Source organism: Puntigrus tetrazona, unplaced genomic scaffold, assembly GCF_018831695.1.
Source record: "Puntigrus tetrazona isolate hp1 unplaced genomic scaffold, ASM1883169v1 S000000373, whole genome shotgun sequence".
Classification (NCBI taxonomy): Eukaryota; Metazoa; Chordata; class Actinopteri; order Cypriniformes; family Cyprinidae; genus Puntigrus; species Puntigrus tetrazona.
The window spans coordinates 846259-867500 of NW_025048028.1; the positions used below are offsets into that span (position 1 = coordinate 846259).

Sequence of the window (21242 nt, forward strand, 5' to 3'; positions counted from 1 at the left end):
TTCTTTAATGCTTTATTATTGTCAAAAATAAAATGTAAAAAAAATGAATCATTTATTTAATTTCTAAAATACATTAATGATTATTTTTGTTTTCCCTTTGATTAGTCCTATGTAAAAAAAACAAAAAAAAACAAACCAACAAAAAAAAACTCTTTGGCACAAATTTATTACGCAATTTGCGAGGCAATGTGTTCTCATGCAAAAAGAAACCTTTGTTACGTATTATATGTTCAACTTCACTTTACTTTTCATCATCAGTGTCCCTTCACTCAATAAGTAAAAATTTCTTGTAATGGACAACAATCAAAAATGACGCACCTGTCTATATAATTTCTTTCTTTCTTTTGATTTGGGGATGAAATTTGACATGGAGATTCATTCTGTAGGTAAAAGTCTTTGCCACACTTACGAAAATTTACAAGACAGTTTTTTGGAAGAGTGAGTCACTTAAAATGTTAATATGCTTGGCAACAGTCGTTTGACATTAATTCGGGAGGAAGATGTCCTGTTATATTATTAGTAGCTGGCTGTAATCGCCCTGCTTCTCCTGCCTGTGCCTGTGCACGAGAGAATGGCATTGCTCAGACTAACATGCGCCCCCTGGTGTTTGCATGCAGTCACTGCATCCAGCAGATCCTGGAGGCGGTGCTTCATTGTCATCAAATGGGCGTGGTGCACCGAGATCTCAAGGTGAGTGACAGGTGATTCGTTCATGTGTGCGTCTGTCCTGCATGCTTTTGTGTACACATATAAGCTGTATAAGTGTGATGTGCAGTTGTGAAGGGGTTCGGATGATGGATTATATACAGTAGGGGGCGTGGCTTAAAGAGGTGAGCCGCGCAAAACTGAAATATGCTTTATTTGCTCACCCTCATGTTGTACAAAACCTGAACGGATTTCTTTCTTCTGGGTTTCTGGTACTTGTCTGTAGTACTATTCCATACTATAGAAGTAGCAACTGTTTAGTTATTTGCCGTCAAATTTAAAATGTTATATTTTTTTTAAGCAACTCATACAGGTTGAACAACAGGAGGATGAACAAATGATGTCAGAACTTTCATTTTTGGGTGAACGGTCTCTTTAATACTCGCTTGGCATGATGTTTACGTGCATGGATGTCAACGTCTGGCATAAAAATGTAAATTGTGCTATTATTTAGGATAATGTTTTTGTTGTTGTTGTTGATTGTTAATTAATTTGAAGACATACAATTTCATTCTGGACCAGAATTAAATCACTTTCACTTTTGAAATACACTAAATAGGGTCCGTTTTGATTTCATGTTGCTTCTTTTTGCAATCCTGCTTCAGATTAGGAGTCTCTTTTTTTTTTATTTAGATTTTAAAGAATCAGGTTATGCAAATCTCATCCTGGATGCGTTTACAGCGTCGTTTTCCCCCCGGTTGCGGCTCAAGGTCGCTGAGCATTTCGCACCATCCTACGGTTTCTCAATCAGAGCGCTTTTCAAACCATGAGCCCGAAACGTCGAGATGCCATCTGAGCTCCGCGAATAGCTCCAGCAGATGGCAACGGTGTCTGAGCGTCAGAACACAGAGACCGCTCATCTCTTTTCAGAGCTGCATCTGTAGCACGATGAGGATGACAGGAAGAAAGAGATCAGAGATCGAGACTGAATAAGTTTCCCATGATTCTTTGCTCCCCTGGACCCAATTTCCCACCTGGCTCAACTTCCACCAGAGCAGAGGGAAGATAACCTACTTAACAGTACACACACACACACACACACACACACACACACACACACGCACACACACACCCTGAGCATTATGTGGAGGTGTGAATGTGCGTGTTAAGTAGGAAGATGTATTATTAACCCATATGTCAAAATGAGTGACAGTAGGTTATGTAAAAAAAAAAAAAAAAAAAAAAAAGGACTCTGTGGGACTTCTTTATACCTTTGGTTAAATGTTCTGTCTATTTTTATATGCAGGTTCAAACGTTTGGGGTCTGTAAGATTCTTTTAATGTTTTTGTAAGAAGTCTTCTGCTCACCAAGGATGCATTTATTTAATCAAAACGGTGATGTTGAGAAATATTATTACGATTTAAAACAAATGTTTTCTCTCTAATTGATTTAAAGTGATTTATTCGTGACGCAGAGCTGAATCTTCGGCATCATTACTCCAGTCTTCGGTGTCACGTGACCTTTCAGAAATCGTTTGTGGTGTTATTATCAGTGTTGAAAATCTTTTTTTGAAATTTTTTTTAAAAAGAAAAGAAAAAAGAACAGCATTTATTAAAAACCAAAAAAATCATTTATTTAAAATATTTTATAACAAGTCTTTTCTCTTAATTGGGATCAATTAAATGCATTCTTGCTTAATCAAAGAGCTTTATTTAATTAAAAAAAAATCCTAATGACCCAAACCTTTTTCAGCGGTCTTATATGGATATCTCTTGTTATATATATCCATATTTCGTATTTTTATGATCAACATGAAATCAAAATCAACTCTAGTGTCTGTCTTGATATCTTTGGTTAAATGTTGTCGGTGTTGTGTGTAAATATTTGTGGCGGTAAATTGTTGTGCCAATGCAATTTCATGTTGACATGAAAGAAAAACCAAGCAAATTTCCCCCGAATTTTTTTTTTTTATCAGACATCAATGGGATCACCGAGAGCCCGTCCTGTCAGTCAAATTGACTGAGCTCAGCTAAAGATAATCCAGTCCGGTCTCAGAGGAAGGTGCTTTAGGGAACACTGGGATTGAATGACAGTAAAAAAACAACTTTAAAGATGCTTTTCAGCATGAATAGCACTCTTCTGGAAAACACTGCTATGTCCTGGACTAATTAACTTTGAGTTAAAGCACACTAATGTAAGCTAACTGTACCTAGAGCTAATATAGCAAACGTTTGCACACACGGAGGTCTGTAAAATCAGTGGTTCTTCCCATTGTCCAGAACATATTCAACGTCCCTGTTTATAGGTGAAGATATATTTCTAGTACTTCTGCTATAATGACAAAGCGTGCATTTATTTATTTTTACATAGTGTAGTGTAATTGTAGGAAAATATTGAAATCATCTTCGGATAATACAATTCCATAATTATAAACGTTTCAAGCGCTGAGACCTGTTCACACTGTTAAAGTGCGATGAATTTATATGATTTTTTTTTTTCCAATTGTTTTTGATTTACATGATATGTTTAATCTTAATGTAATTTCTCATCAGTTTTATGATGAATTGCATTAGGTCTTGAAATAAATATATTTTAATATTTATATTCTATATTGCTACATTTCCTTCTAGTCTAGGAAATATTTAAAATTTTAAGGCAACCAGCTTCAAATATAAGTTGAGAAAATGCAAAATGTTTTCGAAGTTGAGAAAACGTAAAAATATGTTGAAGCCGGTTGGCTTGAAATTTTAAGTTTGCTCGTGGGAGACCCGTTTCTTTTAAAAATACAATTAAAATAGTAGTTGTTGGGAACCAATTAAATTAAGAATATTTCCTTTTTTATTTCATTTTTTTTATTATTATTATTGATTTTATTAGGTTTTATTAACTAAACTAAATAAAAATATATTAAAAGTAAAAAATGTAAAAAAAAAAAAAAAAAAAACCTAACAAGAACAAATAACCCAAAACTGAACTAAAATTAAACATGATTGAGAACAGCATCATTTATCGTCTGTATTTTGGTTGTTAGATGTTTTTCTAGAACACCTGCTATGCTAACCATAGCCGTCTTATTTCAGCCGATCAACCATCGTAGATATCACGCTCCCTTCTGATTTGAAATGTAAAGCAGTAGAACATCACTGGAAATGCTCTTCCAGCGATCTCTACCGGCGACCGAACACGTATTTTTGCAGCCGATTCTGTTTGTTTGCCGTATCTGTTGCGCAGCTGTGGTTGTATGTTATGTGTCCGATGTTAAAAGGTGACATGTATCAGATTTTGGATCAGCAGTAATATGAGTGCGTCCCTGATCTCCCCCCCAGCCGGAGAACCTGCTCTTGGCCAGTAAATGCAAGAACGCCGCCGTCAAGCTGGCCGACTTTGGCCTGGCCATTGAAGTGCAAGGGGACCAGCAGGCCTGGTTTGGTACGTGGCCGGTTTGAACTCTCCCAGAGCAAAAGCGGTTTGCCTTTATTTGCCGATTTCGCTACTTCCAAGCACATAATCCGGCACCCAAATGGTTTTCTCCAACATGCAAAGCCGTAAAGGGCCTGGATGTTGCCTTTTCAGGTGTGCATGTTTGCTTTTCGCACGCAGGGTTCGCTGGAACGCCAGGTTACCTTTCCCCAGAAGTGCTACGAAAGGAGGCTTATGGGAAACCTGTGGACATTTGGGCCTGTGGTGAGTCACACGCTCCCTCCCGATAGAGTTCTTTGCATCTATTTCTATCTTCTTTCTCGCTCGCTCTCTCGACGCCCCGCACATTTTCAGACACATCAGCTCTCAGATGTGGAGAGCTCTTCTCCGGCAGGTGTTGTCAAGAGGCTGTTGCCAAGCGCCGCTTTCACCGTCGTGTTTCACATTCGCTTTCTCTAGAGTATCGATAGTTGAGCGTTTAATTGCTTTGCAGATCAGTAGGTGGGTTGGTGGTTTTTTGGTCCGGGGTTGGGAATTCTTATTCATTTGGTCAAAGCGGTTTATTAGGATTGGTTTTACACCGTGGATTCAGAGGAGTCATTCTCAAAACGCTCAATATTGTTCCCAATTATACATTTGTTACAAATATAATTTAGACTGTTTATCACCAGGCTGCGTGATGTTTAGAGACAATCTTGAACCCTTCTGGCAGTTTTAGTCTCCAAACAAATTTCTGCCTTATTTCTGTTTTTGCACACTGAATCTTTTTTATTTAGTTTTTTTCCCAAACATTTTTTTTTTCATATTCATCGTCCTTTCTATTAGAATGCTTGTTAAAGATGCAAAATTGCAGAAAATCGATCCAATTTTTGTTACAGACAACAGTTTCAGGGGCAGTGTGTAAACGGGATTGACACTCAATTTCTGATTAAATTTGCAATGACTTTTACAGTCAAATGATTCAGAAATACAGAGTTATTACAAACAATCAGTTAAAAAAACAGAATTTGAATGAATCATTTCATGTAAACTGAAATTATTTCTCCATTTTATTTTACTATTTCTTAATTTTTATTACATTTATAGTATTTTATTAATTTATTTTATTTTCTAGATTTTTATATTTTATTAATTTACTGAATATGATATAGAATTTTTTTTTGGATGAGCGATACAGAAAAGCGGTTTATATATTATTGAATAATATTGAAAATATTTTAAAATGTAATCACTGTTTCAATTCAACACATCGTAATATATTTCTATATTTTATGTTACTTATTATAATATATTTATAGTATTTTATGAATTAGAAATTGTGAAATTTGAGACAGTATACAAAGAAAAGAGTAAAAGTTTAAGGTTGTATTTTTGTATAATATAATTTTGTTTTATATGTATATATATATATATATATATATATATATATATATATATATATATATATATATATATATATATATGTGTGTATATGTATATATGTGTGTATATGTATATATATATATATATATATATGTGTATATGTATATATATATATGTATATGTATATGTTTCTTTATGGAAGTGTGCCTAAATGTCTGTGTTAGTACTTAGAGAATTAAACACAGAATAGCATAGAATCCGTTAGAAGTGGAATAACTACAATGTGATTGCAGGAGTCATCCTGTACATTCTGCTGGTGGGATATCCTCCATTTTGGGATGAAGACCAGCACAAACTCTACCAACAGATCAAAGCTGGGGCTTACGACGTGAGTCCCCTTGTAATTTCAATCATACAGTACAACGAGTGGAGTCGATGCATACCCATGAGTTTCCATGTCTTCTGTAGTTCCCCTCTCCAGAGTGGGACACGGTCACCCCTGAAGCCAAAAACCTCATCAATCAGATGTTGACCATCAATCCAGCTAAGAGAATAACTGCCCAGGAGGCTCTGAAACACCCGTGGGTCTGCGTAAGTGTTAGCATTAGCAGCCACCGACCAGCACAAAATGCCAACACACCGCAAATTAGCGTAGTCGTGAATAAAAAGATTAAAAGTGCACCGAAAATGAAGGTTTGCTGGAAGATTAGAAAGAGCTGGTTGAGGGTTTCTGGTTGTCTTTTGTTTCCTGAAGCAAGAAACGATATGTTTGGATAATGTGTTCTTCTTCTGGCGAAAATAAATTAAGACCTGTTGAAAAAAATCCTCTCCCTTCTACCACGTTCTCTCTGTGCCATCTCCTAGCAACAATAATTGCAGCCATTTTAAGCAAAAAATTGTTTAAAGGAATAGTTGTAACACTTGTAAAGTAACACTTGACCGTACAATTTTAACGCCAGAAGTTAGTAAAACTGGCCCTGTGACTCAAAACCATATGCAAAGCTGTACCTATGATTTGAATCGATAATCCAATCCCTCGTTTTTCCACAGCAACGTTCCACTGTGGCGTCCATGATGCACAGACAGGAAACAGTCGAGTGCCTGAAGAAGTTCAACGCAAGAAGGAAACTCAAGGTCTGCTGATGTTAAAGTCATTACATGGAAGCATGTCATTTGTAGACGACTGTAGCTCACCCTGTGATGATCTGTTCACCATGATTCTCGCGTATAGGGAGCCATCTTGACCACCATGCTGGTGTCGCGCAATTTCTCTGGTAAGTTTACATCAGTCCTCATGCACAGACATTGTATCCTGAAAAACAAATCGAAGACGTAATCACTCGACCAACCCAGATTGCGTTGACGGACGTTTCAACACGGACGTTTAATTTAGTTTTTTTGCCAATTTAATTTTAATTTAATTCTATCTAGCTTTAATTAATTCCTGTTTCAGTTGGTGCGTTAGCAATTTTTTAAAAACCTTTTAAAAAAATTATTATTATTAATTGTCAGAGGCATTTAGATTTTCAAATTTAAGATTTATTTTTATTTATTTATTTTTTTTTAATTATGGTTTTAGTTTTCAACACCCAAAAATGAACATTTTGATCATTTGCTCGCCGTCATATCCTACCAAACCAGTGTGGTTTCTTTTTATTGAATTTAATATTGAATTTGAATTTCCATAAAATGCAAGTGAATGGTGACTGATTGAAAAATACAACTTTTGAATCTTTGTGTGAGTGTAAAGGATTTTTTCCTAACACAAGCTGTCATATGGATTCAATAGACTTGGAATAAAGTGCACAAGTCAGATGAACTGCTGTTATAGTGCTTTTATTGTATTGTTATATGGACAGATAAACCATGGCCATTCACTTTTGTTAAAAAGAACAGCATCAACATTCTGCCTGACATCTTTTGTGTTCAATGGTGGGAAAGAAAATCATACGGTTTGGAACAACATGAGACCGAGCAAATGATGACTGGTTGTCGTTTTTTGGGTGAACTGTCCCTTTAAATGATCTCGAAGCTAAACATTCATGCTATTAATAAATCCTGCTTTATGCTTTGAAGCAGCTAAGGGAACGATACGCTGTTTCTTTTCCAACTATTCGAATTGGAGAGCAGCTGGGCGTTCAGAGTCGGGGCCGTGTCCTGACAGATTGGTTCAGAGACGAGCGCTTCTGTAGGAAGTGCGTGGCGTTTGTGAGCAGCGAGCCGCGTACGGCCAAACAGAATTCTGGATGTTTGCGTCTGTGCCAAACGCCGTGTGTGAGAACTGGCGTTTATAATAACATGTGATTTATTTCTGCTGTAATGAAGCATCTGCTCTCTCACATCCCTATTTACACACACACACACACACACACACACACACACACACACACACACACTCTCTCTCACTCACTCACTCACACTTCAACAGCAGGCTGGTGGGCGGAAGCAACAGTGTTCCTGTTTGAGGAGCGTTTTAGATGCGCTCCTCTCTCTCTCTCTCTCTGTCTCTCTCTCTGTCTCTCTCTCTCTCTCTCTCTCTCTCTCTCTCTCTCTGTCTCTCTCTCTCTCTCTCTCTCTCTCTCTCTCTCTCTCTCTCTCTCTCTCTCTCTCTCTCTCTCTCTCTCTCTCTCTCTCTCTCTCTCTCTCTCTCTCTCTCTCTCTCTCTCTCTCTCTCTCTCTCTCTCTCTCTCTCTCTCTCTCTCTCTCTCTCTCTCTCTCTCTCTCTCTCTCTCTCTCTCTCTCTCTCTCTCTCTCTCTCTCTCTCTCTCTCTCTCTCTCTCTCTCTCTCTCTCTCTCTCTCTCTCTCTCTCTCTCTCTCTCTCTCTCTCTCTCTCTCTCTCTCTCTCTCTCTCTCTCTCTCTCTCTCTCTGTCTCTCTCTCTCTCTCTCTCTCTCTCTCTCTCTCTCTCTCTCTCTCTCTCTCTCTCTCTCTCTCTCTCTCTCTCTCTCTCTCTCTCTCTCTCTCTCTCTCTCTGTCTCTCTCTCTCTGTCTCTCTCTCTCTGTCTCTCTCTCTCTCTCTGTCTCTCTCTATCTCTCTCTCTCTCTCTCTCTCTCTCTCTCTCTCTCTCTCTCTCTCTCTCGTCAGCCGTCCTCTCTCTGCTCTCATTACTGTAATTACCTCATCCCGCGGGTGACTCTGTGGTAGAGGAGGCGTGGGAGCGTCCGAGCATCACTCCACACACTTGCCCTCGTATGTCAGTCTCTTACCCTTTATTCGGCCTCCGTTCACTCTTTTTTTAAAAAGAATGTATTATTTTTTTGCTTTTCATCCTCTTCAACGATGACCCATCCAAGCTAAAAATAGACATTTAGCATATAAACATAATTTCTTACTATAAAAATGTTTATTTTTGTTAAATATACTTTCAGGGGTGTTTGGATGGAGATAAAAAAATAATTATGTAAATAAGGGCACACTTCAGAGAAATCAACTAGGATTGAAGAAAACATATGTGGATTGATTTGTTAAACAATTTAAATACTAAACTACTAAAATATTTATTTCCTTTTATTTTTTTTTTAGTCCTGTCAAACGATTGATCATGATTAATACCCTCTAAAAAATATATATATATATATATATATATATATATATATATATATATATATATATATATATATATATATATATATATATATATTATGAGAAATTTTGTTTATATTAAATATATAAAATATAAAAATATAATTGTGTATATACATGTAAATAATTTTAAAATATATTCTGTTTGTGTGTGTTATATATATATATATATATATATATATATATATATATATATATATATATATATATAGATAATACAATACACAGTAACCTAACTATTATAATTAATATAATTAATTATTTGACAGCACTTGTTTATTTTCCATTATTTTCTATTTGTATTTTAATATATTATAAAATATATATTTATAATTTCATTTAAAAGAAATTAAATGTTATGTTAACATCTTTAAAAAACAGTTGAAAAGAGTCATTTGTTCATGAATCAGTTAGTTTGAATATAGTAAATATGGGTGAACGTTTTTGCAGATTGACCTTTTTTTTTTCTCTCAGAAGAACAAGTAAATCCATGTTTTCCACAATATAGCCTGATGAGAGCTTGTTTACGTCTTCTGTCATTCTGTCACATTTTCCCGCTGTATTTCTACTGCGTTCTCACGACGCCAAAACTCCGACCCCCAAATAAACGCTTTGCTCTGTTTTACCGTAGAATAGATTGGCGCTGGCGAAAGTGGCACGTTCCCCGCTGATAGGAGAGAGTGGCTCCCCGAGGAGCGCTCGACAAGAAAATGAGCCTTTTCTTTATTCCAGAGTGACAGGGAAAACCTTATTATATGATTACACCACCTACTGTAATGGACTCTCAAAATCCCTCTCTGGTTGCAGACAGCGGCTTGTGTTTCCAGCTAACTCTCTCCACGCTAACAGACTGCTCTATCCTTTGTTTTTTCTCTCAATGTCTACTGCAGTGGTTCTCAACTGGTGGGCTGTGACCTAAAAATGTAATCTAATGTAAAAGGGCCGTGTGTTTGCCGTAAATTCATCTGTCACTTGGTAGAAGTTAAAATTAGACATTAGTTAACACAGACAGGTTAAGTATAACATACTTTGAGCTCCAGAGTCTGTTTAGAGTTGATGAAAACAACCAAATCCAACCCTGTTTAGCTTATAAATATGATTAACTCCAGATCTAACTCTGTTGTTGTTGTTGTTATTATTATTATTATTATTATTATTATTATTATAACAAAGAGCATAAAAGAAAACACACCAGTTAGTGGTTTCAAGTTTGTATACTTTTTAAGACCTGTATTTATATGAATGTAAAGTAAAAGGATGTATAATTGTTTGGGTTTAATGCATGAAAGATATGATTAATGCAAATTAAATATAACAAATATAAATGGGTAGATGGTTAATGAAATCATACTGTAATTGTATATATAAAATAATGTGTATATATATATATATATATATATATATAATATATATATATATATATATATATATATATATTAATTGATATATATATAATGTATATATATATATATATATATATATATATATATGTGTATATATATATACACAAAAACAAATATAATATTACAATGTAGTTATTTTTATATAATATATATATATATATATATGCAGGTTATCTGTTGTTTATATACAGGTATTGAATAATAAAAATGAAAATAAAAATAAAAATGACTCCATGAATGAAATCCATGTTTCATAATCAGCGTCAGGAAAATTTGTTATAAAGGTCTCACAGAATGATTTTCAAAATAACCGTTTTTAAAAATAAAATCAGATGCAAAATCAGATTATCATTGTAAAAATTTTGTATGCCGTTGTTCCAAGGGACAAAAATGCCTTTTGTCATATCGTGTCTGGTTAGGACGCATTGTTGAACTGGCTTCATAGGCCATAAATGCATTTAGGACTTTTTTCTTTATTTTTGCGCAGTCTAAGCCGTGTTGGTACTGCGCTGGCAAAACCAGTTGAGAACCAGTAGTCTATGGCACGATGGGCATATGTGTGTGTCTGTGTGTGTCTGGCAGTGGGCAGGCAGACCACGGCTCCCGCCTCCGTCTCTGCAGCCGCCGCTGCGGCCGGTACCACCGCCGGTCTGGTGGAACAAGGTAGCCCTCGTCCCCTCACGTCTCACCCCATCATCCCTCCATCCATCCATTCATCCATCCATCCATCCATCTCTCATGATTCACATTCAGCATGGAGCTTGGAGCATGACGCGGTCACAGCGGTCTCGTGTTCGGCTCTTCAGACGCCGCTGGCTGATTTTGGGAATGGCCGTTAGATCTCTTTTTCTTTAGTCCTTCAGTTCTACGGTATCTCTCTTCTTCCTCTTTATTTCTCTCATGCAGTTTTCAGAAAGCAGTGTTCACACTGGCTGTGATGTACATCGCTGCAGGTCGAGTTGTTCATATAGCCTTGAGCGATAGTTTGTGAATATCTGATCCTAAATGGACTCGACTGCTTTTCTTACAGCTAAAATTCTGAAGAAGAAATTGATAGGATTGCCACTGTGCATAATGCATTAAATCATGAGCATGATCCATGATTCTTAATGCATGAAACTAACTGGTATTTAATGCACAGTTTGCATTAGGGCAGCTGTGCACAGGCTTAGTTTCTAAAATAGGTCATTTAATAAAATATATACATTTGATATACACCAGCCTTTTTTTAAATGCTATTTTTGTAATATATTTATTCAGCTTTGACGCATTAAATTGATTGAAAGTGGAAGTAAATACATTTTTATAATGTTGCAAAATATTTATATTTTAAATAAAAACTGTTCTTTCGAACTTTATATTCATTAAAGAATCCTGTAAAAAATAAAATAAAAAAAATGCATCATCAGTTTCCACAAAAAATATGAAGAAATGTTTCTTGAGCAGCAGTATATCTGCATATACACGTATGAAAGATCATTCAACAGGAGACTGGAGTATTGATGCTGAAATTTGCATTACAGGAATAAATAATATTTTTTAAGTACATTCAAAAAGAAGCTAGTTATTCAAAATTGTAATAAAAGTGTCAGCTAAATGCGTTTGAAAAATTGCTTACTGCTATTGGTAATTGCTGCTCTGTTTACATAAAGTAAATAAAAAAAAAAGTTTATGCTTTTGTTTCATTGCTGAATTGACAGACTTCATGTCATTTAGTCAAATCACAGTCAGTGAGAACACCCCACAAAATCATCTGCTTTTCTCTCCCCTGCTGGAAAAACCAGGTCATAACAGTTTAAGGCGTTTTTTTTTTTTTAATGTGCTTGCAGGTTTGTTGTCTAAAGCGGTTACCAATTCTTACCAGATCAAAACCCCATCCAGTGAATGCAATTAAATGTGAAGGTTAGTCCAGTATAGTCTCTGTATGCTGATTATCTGCAGAAGGTCTGGTCTAGTGCTGAATTCTCACCGTTTCTGGTCTCACATTCATATAAATCGAAGTGTATAGAGCATGAAATCTACTGTGATGGCAGACCATCTGACTCTCATTTAGCGTGACCAACCGTAGTTCATCTCGTTTTAATGCGATGATCATGTGCAGGTAAATCTACAATCAATGTGTCCTGTAAATAGCGCAGCAGGAGGCCAGTCAGATGTAAAGCGCCGATATCAGCAGTTGGTTTCAGCTGGTTTTTCCATCGGGGTCCCTTTATATCCTCTCTTTCCTGGTCTCTCTGGTGACTTCTTTTTGCACTCATTCTCTCTCCTCTACTTGTCCGCTCGCTCCATCCAACCATTTGCCTCTTTCTTCCTCCCTCGGGTTCCTATTTCGTGTCAGATCTCTTAACTGTAGGTTTCTCTCTCTCTCTTTCTCTTGCCTGCCTGCTGATGACTGAACGTTGCACGAGAGCACACGCATGTCTCCTGATGCAGGAGAAGCCTGATATGATCCGATCCGATCTGCTCCAAGTGCATGCGTCTTAAACCTGTGTGCTCAGGCAAGGGGGTTCAATGTTCATTCTAGGGTTGTTTGCAGTGATGGCTGGTTGCAGCATCCGTGCGGCAGATTTTCCCGTTAATGTTATCAGCGTATTTTGAGCTTGATGTCTGTATGCTATTGTTGACTGCCGCCGCTTATTTTCTAGGCGATCCGTTCAAAAATGAAAACTCATCATTTAGGCTGATCACTCTTGAATGTCATTCTAAACCTGTACGACTTACTTTCTATTTAGAGCATGGAAAATATTTTGAAGAATGTGGGGGAACCAAACAGTTCGTGTCCCATCTAGTACTTTATTGTCCAAAATATGGTTTTGGGTCTCATTGACATCCATTGTATTTTTCTCCACGCTGGAGAAGTCAAATGGTTTTGTTTCCAATTGACTTCCATATTTTTTTCAAATGGTTTTTATAGTATTTTTGTCCATACAGTGGAAGACAATTTTTTTTTTTTCCATAATATTTTTGTGGGTGGTCGGAAACCAGTTACCACATTCCTCAAAATATCATCTTGTTTTGAACAAAGCAAAGAAATCCATACAGCTTTAGAACAATTTGAGAGCAAGTAAAATTTTGCCCCACAATATATTATATATTTCTGTAACTATTTATTCACACAGAGGGTCAACAGCATTATTCAAATATAACCTATGGACATTAAATTAAATTGCAGTATTCTTTAAGTTTCATTTCAGCCCAAGACTAGTCTAGGTGGTTTATATTTATTTGATAACCATTTTGCACGTTTTGAGATTAATTTGGTTGGACAGCAATGCATCTGTAACACTTGTGACCTGGTTTACCCATAGTGCAATGCTTGACGGTCTTAAAATAATTCTTAGCGGTCAGGATATTTTGTTTTGATCTGTTTTGCAGATTTTTTTTTTTCCCCACAGATGGCCATCTCTGCATTTGTCCTCCCAAGTTTTTGCAGTGTTCTGTGTGTGTGTGTGTGTGTGTGTGTGTGTGTGTGTGTGTGTGTGTGTGTGTGTGTGTGTGTGCGCGTCTCAGGTGTTTTAGATGAATGGGGTTTGTTATCACCTCTAGGTGTCACTACAAGTGTTTCGCGGAGGAGGAGGCTTGAAAATGGCGCAAGATAACGTTTAGAAAATAAAACCAAAGAATGGAACGTAACCCTTTTTTTATGCATTAGTTAAAAAACGCACATTTGAACCCCCTGCCCTCGTCCAAATAAACACACTCCAGATGAACCCGTGCTGATCTCCCTCTCTTAATCTATTCTTTCTTAATCTCTCCTTCTCTCTGTTCCTCTCTGCCTCTAACATTTGTGTCAAGGTAAGATTCTCTCTCTTTTTCTGTCTTTCTCAACCCTCCCTTCGCGCAACACCTCCGTCTTATCTGCACAGATTAATGAAGTCAGGGGTCTTTAGCGCTGTAGAAACACTCCGAATATTTGCTTCTGTGTTGCCATGGCAGTGAAGATTTAACCTAATATAGGATTTGCCAGCTCCATTTCATTTGATTTCATCTTAATGATGAGAAATTGTCTTTTGTTCACTCGGACAAACTTCAGCATTCTCATTTTGCAGGTCCTTGCCGCCACATGAGCAAATTATGTTTGAACGTATCGTGCTTTAATAGCAGAGCGCATGAGTTTGTGGATTTATTTAGTTACAAGTCAGCATATCAGAATGATTTCTGGTGATTGTGTGAAATACAGACTGGAGTAATGATGCTGAAAATTCAGTTTTGCATCACAAGAATACATTTTAAGAATTACATTTTAAAATATATGAAAATAGTATATTTTTTATTCAAATATTTATATTTTTATGTATTTAAAAAACTAGTGTTTTATTATAATGTATCAAATAAATGCACCCTTGGTGAGCATAAAAAAACAATCTATGATATCTTTTTTTTTAATGTATAAAAAAAGAGAGAGAAAGAAACTAAATATTTTTAAAATTGATGGAAAGAAATGTAACAAAAATATTTTTCTCTAATGCAATTTGAAATGACTAGTTAGTTTGTATAGTTGTATGGTTATTCTTATTTATGTATGGCATTTCTATGAAAAAATATATAAATATATGCTATTTTTCTCACAGTAACAAGTAAAATAAAATGAAGAATAAAAAAATAAAAACTTGTTTTAAAGCGCATTAATACTGTTAATGTTTTTTGATTCAAAAAATTTGATAAAGTGCATTTTAGGGTCAAAAGAGTTTAGGTTACTTTTACAGTAGTCTTACGCTTACAGTAATTTTTGTTTTTAAAGTACAAAAACAAACCTATAAATGAATGTTTCCATGTGCATTAATTGACATTTTCTTTTTGTTTTAAGCATAAAGTGCAGATAATGTTTTTTAATTTATGCTAAAAATCTAAAATATCTTAATATTTAATGCAATCTGGCTCTAAATTGGATATTTATTAGCTATTAATCTGCACAATATAAAACAGAAGTCCAGTAACCGTGTGTGTGTGTGTGTGTGTGTGTGAGATATTACACTCTTCTGCATGTGCGCCAGCGCATCCCCTGCGTGTGCATGTCAGTCACTAACCCCTCACCGCTGGACGGGATGTTTCGGTCACATTCGGTGATTAATTCTAGCAGGTTTGCCTGTGGGCCGCACCGTGCACACTCGTGATGTGCGTGCGGACGCGGGCTCCACGTGTGCTGTGTGTTAGACTGCTGTAATCCTCTGGACGCGGGGCGGGAGGGATTTCCCCGGCTGGCTCGGACGGTTATGTGACATGTTTGGCCGAGCACCATTAGCGCTCCGGTAATGTTGACTGTTGCTCTCATCCCAGCGTGCTGATGTTTGCGCTTCCTCTCTCCCCGTCTACAGCAGCCAAGAGCCTGCTCAACAAGAAGGCCGATGTCAAGGTAAGACCCGCTTTTAATTTCTTTCCCTTCTTTTTCGTACCTCTTCTGTTCACATGCACCAAGCGCAGTTTCCCATAGAGGAGGGATTCCTTGTCGTTTCTTGCTTTTTAATTAGTGGAGGTTTTGACGTCCACTGTGCGTCTGATCTCAAGCAGGTCTGTTTGTTTGCGGTTGCTGTGTTTGTCTTCATGTTCTGTCCTTTTTTAGCAGTGTGTGTGTGTGCGTGCGTGTGTGTGTGTGTGTGTGTGTGTGTGTGTGTGTTTGCGTCTATTCTGTAAAATTAGATTCGCTGGTTCTTCTCTAAGCAAGCAGGACAATGAGCTGGTGGTGGGTGGTAGTCATTTTATTTCATAATATGAATATTATATTATACTCACAGTGTATATCACAATATAGACATTTTCCCTTAAACTCAAAAATGTTATGCATTACATAACTACTTAATAGTACCTGTTTTTTGATTATTCAGTGAATAAAATGGTTTAAAAGGTAAAAGTAAACTTTTTTTTCTTTTTTTTAAAGATTATGAAACGGGTTAAAGCAGTAATGCATATAAATATGTTTGGATGAGCCATACTTGGGGTAAAATAACTTTTATAGGAACGACTGTAACTATATGTGATGTTGCATTCGGTTTTATTTTAGTATTATTTGTAGGATGTCTATGCATTTCTAAAATTTAGGCTATATTTTTATTTTTTGTCTATCATAGTATTTATTAACAGGTTAAGTTAGATTACTTTTTTATTTTTATTTCTATATATTTTTGGGTTTGAATGTTAGTACTTTTGTGCTTTTCTAAATATATTTAGCTCTTTTAGTTTAAAAAATTGCAGTCCTTCAAATTAAACTTACTTTGTTTCACTTAATTGCTGAAGCAACATTACTAGTTGTTAAGTTTTTATGATTTAGTTTTTGTTTAAATTTTAGTATTTCGAATTAAACTTGTTTTTAGTTCATTGCCAAGGCAACGTTTCAATGTTACATTTTTTTCTGTTTATATTTGTTTTATTTTTATTTCAGTTTATGTTTAGTAATTTTATATTTATTTCCAGCAGATTAATTTCAGTTATTTTTTTTTATTTATTTATTTTTTTTTTTTTTTTTTTTTTTTGGGCCGTGTTTCATCTCACATTTATATTTCAGATTTAGTTCCGGTAACAGCATTTTTAATAGTTACAATAAAACTCTAATTGCACCACAGATACACTGCTAAAGAAACAGTTTAGCTGTTCTTGCCGTCACTGCATTAAACCGTCCAGCCCTAGCATAAGCTCGAGCGCTCAACCTTAATCTTTCTTTCATTTCTGATCTGCATCTTATCTCATTATTATCTCTATATAGTTTGCCCATAGCGCTCCGGTCACTGTCGGTCCTGCCCGGCGTGCGTCACGCGGCATCAGGTGAACGCGCACAGATGTTGACCTCCGACCCTTAATGAGCTGTTAGTGAGAGTGCACTTGCAGGTTCATTTGTTCTGATAACATATAATCCTCTCAGACAGAGTAAAAAGGTCGGCTTTCACCTCTATTGCACCGCTGAATTAGAAATGAAACTGTGACTGCTCTCTATTAGGGATTGGATGTGGAGTCTAATCTAGAGAATAATCCCCTCCGCGCTGAGCATTAATCATATGTTACGTAATCTTTTAGCATGCAAGTTTTTATGAGGTCGACCCGAAAAGCACTCCAAGGAAAATCCTGCGGCTGTGTCTCGCGCTGATGCCGCGTTTCTTTAACATTTAGTCTTGAATAAATGAGGATGTTTCAGCTGAGCCGCGAAGGTGACGCTTTAAATTTGTACAGCAGAGTGATTTCGCTTAAACTTGAGCTACACTGCCTCCTCGGATTTGTCTTTCTAGCTGTCAGGTTTTTTATGATGTTAGGAATAAACACGATGTATAAATATTTGAGTATTTTTGTACCGGAAAAAAAACGTTTAAATTTAATATGCTTCCATTACTGAATTGCACAAAACAAAACGCTAATCTTGGTATACTATCCTTCAAACGTTTAGGAGTGGTGAGATGTGTAATGTTTTTAAAAGAGGACTTTTATGCTCAACAAAGTTCCTTTTATCAAATCAAAAATACACTGTTATTTCAGTATCTTTTGAGATACTGTTATAATTTATATTTTGACTTAGTTTTAAGTATTTTTGGTTTTAATTCTAGTTAAAATATTTGCTATATATATATATATATATATATATATATATATATATATATATATATATATATATATATATATATATATATATATATACATTTGCACACATGCATTTATCACATTATTGTTTTGTGTTAATATTAAAATTAATTAAAATTAACAATGTGGTATTTTCTTTTTCCTGTTTAGTTTATTTGCGAATGAATTTGTAAAATATTTTTACGATTTTAAAATGGCTCTTTACTATTTAACTATATTTTAAAGTGTACTTTACTTTTTAGTTACTTCAGTCTTCAGTGACACGTGATCCTTCGGAAATCATTCTAATATGCCGATTTACTTCTTATTATTATATTTTCAGTATTGAAAACCACTGTTTCATGAATAAAGTGTTCAAAAGCGCAGCATATATTTGACATAAGAATCCTTCGCATTGCTAAACATTAAAAGTGTTTTTCTTCTCACCGCTCTATCGCTTTCGAGCATGCTGACTAAGTAGAAGTATGTATTTCTTTAAAAACAAATAACTGACCTCAAAGTTTCGAGCGGCAGTGTAGTAAGTAATATGATGCTGTATTTTGACTTTCTCTGCGTATCTGACTGCGCTTGAGTCTGAATCAGCACGGCTCGCCGCCCACATCGGCGCTTCAGTCAGACTGCGTTCTCATCCTCGGCTGAGTTCACTTCCTGTTAGCCGCTGAGTGGATCTCCTCCACAAGTTCACTCGAAGCTGCACCTGCCGCGGGAGCCGCTCATTTTCCTATTGCTCTCATTATCTGCCGGGGCAGGTGTGATCTTTCATCGTCGGGCGCGCTAGTGAAGCACTTTCCGTCACTCGCCGCCAATCATTCCCTGATCCCTCCTCCCACGCCAGGCTCCGGATCCAGTGTCGTCCCGATCCAGAGTGAGCGTGAGAGAATGTAGCTCTCGCTCCAGGAATAGCTGGCGGTTTGAACTCTGGGAGCCGGGAGACAGAAATAGACGCTTCCACTGCGCCTCACTCATTGCTTAGCAACTGGCTCTCCGCACTCCTCCATTCTGACATTTCCCTGCTTTTCCTGCGCTCTGTCTTGTCTTTGTTGCTGCAGTGCGATGAACGGCATCGCGGTCGGAGGAGCTGTGAGAAGAGCTCTTAACTCTTACAGAGCCACACAAACACTAGCTCAGCCTGAAAAAAAACTACAGATGAATAACAGGACAGGAAGTAGAATCAGAATGGCAGGAAGAGGAGTTTACTGAAATGTTATCATCTATCTTGCCTATCTATCGCCGTCTTTCTATTTTTCTATTGTTCTATCACTCTGTTTATCGTTCTGTCATTCTATCATCCTATCTTTTTTGTCATTCTCTGTGATTCTTTCTATCCTGTTATCATTCTGTTGATCTATCATCCATCTATTGCTGTCTTTCTGTCGTTCTATCATTCTATCTGTCATTCTGTCTATCATTGTCTTTCTATTGTTCCATCATTTTGTTTATTGTTCTGTCATTCTATAATTATATCTGTCATTTTTTGTCTTGTCTGTCTTTTTTCTGTCTATCTATCTATCACCGTCTTTCTATTGTTCTATCATCCTATTTGTCAATCTTTGTCTTCTATCATTCTCTTTCTTTCATTCTATCTTTCTATCTATCTATCATCTATCTATCTACCTATCTATCTATCTATCTATCTATCTATCTATCTATCTATCTATCTATCTATCTATCTATCTATCTATCTATCTATCTACCTATCTATCTGTCTATCTATCTATCTGTCTATCTATCTATCTACCTATCTATCTACCTATCTATCTATCTATCTATCTATCTATCTATCTATCTATCTATCTGTCTATCTATCATCTATCTATCTGTCTATCTATCTATCTATCTACATATCTGTTGCTGCCTTTTATTGTTCTATCATTCTATTTATCATTCTATCTATCAATCTACCGATCTCTCTAGATTAGACAAAAAGCAAAACTTTCCAACTTTTAAATTATTTTCAGAGGAAAAAAAAGTTGAAGGTTTTGAGATACATAACTATAGAGATACAGGAACAGTTCTGTCAACACCTGCACTGACTCAGTCCCATCAGCAGCTCTGTGTGTGTGTGTGTGTGTGTGTGTGTGTGTGTGTGTGTGTGTGTGTGTGTGTGTGTGTGTGTGTGTGTGTGTGTGTGTGTGTGTGCGCGTGCGTGTCAAATGATGTCTTAAGATACTCGAGAAGGCCTTAAGGACTGTTCTGTGCATTAAATCACATCAGAACTCTCTTCATCCACTAGACAAAACTCATTTTCTTGCCAAAAAGCCACACGCGCACCTTCTCTCATCTTCCTGTCCGATTCTGTGTGATTAATGTTCATCTCAGCCTTCATCATAACATGTATTTAACTCTCTCATTCCATCCCTCCATCACCCCCTTTTTCCACCCAGAAACGGAAATCCAGCTCCGCCGTTCAGTACATGGTGAGAATGATATTTAATCCTAATCTCTTTATCCCTCGGTCCCTTTCTCATCTCACTCTTGTTTATCCATTCATTCATTTGCTCATCCTGTTGGGCTTTTATGTCATTTAATGCACAATGTTGAATAAATCTACCCTTCCTCTGTAATGATCTATATTGATTCTTGCTCAAATGTCAAGCGGTTGGTTTAAAGGGTCAGATGGCTTTGAATGACTCCTTAGACGCAGGTGAGGGTCGTAGCGTTTTTGGGTTGACGTTACTGTAGGGTTGTACAGCGAGTCGTGTTTGTTTTAGACTGTGGCGCAGAACGTCTTGTGTGTTCGGCTTTTTGTCGTTGCTTTGTGTGTGTGTGTGTGTGTGTGTGTCTCTGTTTGCTGTTATGTGATTGTACTTCCTGTGGATACTTCCTGTGGATCTTCTCTAGTTCTGCTTTCCTACTGCGACTTTCTCCTAAGAAAGCAATGGACCAAGCACAGGTTTTCTGAACTGCTTGCTTTAATCCTGTTGGGTTTTTTTCCTCATTTTGATTCCTTTTATTCAGAAAAAAGCAGTTTTTTGCTGTTCTAGTGTGATCTACTACCTTTTAACCAGTTTTCTCAATACATCCTACCAAGTCAACTTTATTCTAACCACCCGGACCAGTAAATGACCAGCCTAGACCACATAGAAATCATGTACAAGCCTCAAACAATGCAGTGTGATACATTGAAAGTTTCTAAAAATGTTACATTTCAGAAAATTGGTAAAGAACTCGCTCAGGCCACAATTAATGAAAAAAAAGTTGTTACGTGGCTCTAAAAAGTCTTAATTAAAAAAAAAAAAATCAAGATGATATTGCGTTGCAAAAATGTT

At 36.4% G+C, this 21242-nt stretch overlaps 1 protein-coding gene across 43 annotated transcripts in view; it reads left to right on the forward strand.

The window, feature by feature from the left end:
• The window catches only part of LOC122333736 (calcium/calmodulin-dependent protein kinase type II subunit beta), a 58574-nt gene that overhangs the window by 20688 nt on the left and 16644 nt on the right, over positions 1-21242 (forward strand). For 7 of the 43 annotated variants that reach the window (XR_006248667.1, XM_043231492.1, XM_043231456.1 and 4 more), the window contains exons 6-14: positions 618-690; positions 3972-4074; positions 4246-4329; positions 5721-5815; positions 5896-6018; positions 6478-6561; positions 6659-6701; positions 10996-11076; positions 15729-15766. Coding sequence is in view for 40 of the 43 variants with exons in the window: in XM_043231492.1 (XP_043087427.1) it covers positions 618-690; positions 3972-4074; positions 4246-4329; positions 5721-5815; positions 5896-6018; positions 6478-6561; positions 6659-6701; positions 10996-11076; positions 15729-15766 (724 nt within the window). In the remaining 3 variants the exon portion in view is untranslated. Of the gene's footprint in view, positions 1-617; positions 691-3971; positions 4075-4245; positions 4330-5720; positions 5816-5895; positions 6019-6477; positions 6562-6658; positions 6702-10995; positions 11077-15728; positions 15767-20357; positions 20391-21242 lie in introns of all 43 variants that reach the window. The other 36 variants (XR_006248666.1, XR_006248668.1, XM_043231449.1 and 33 more) reach the window with 11 other exon arrangements.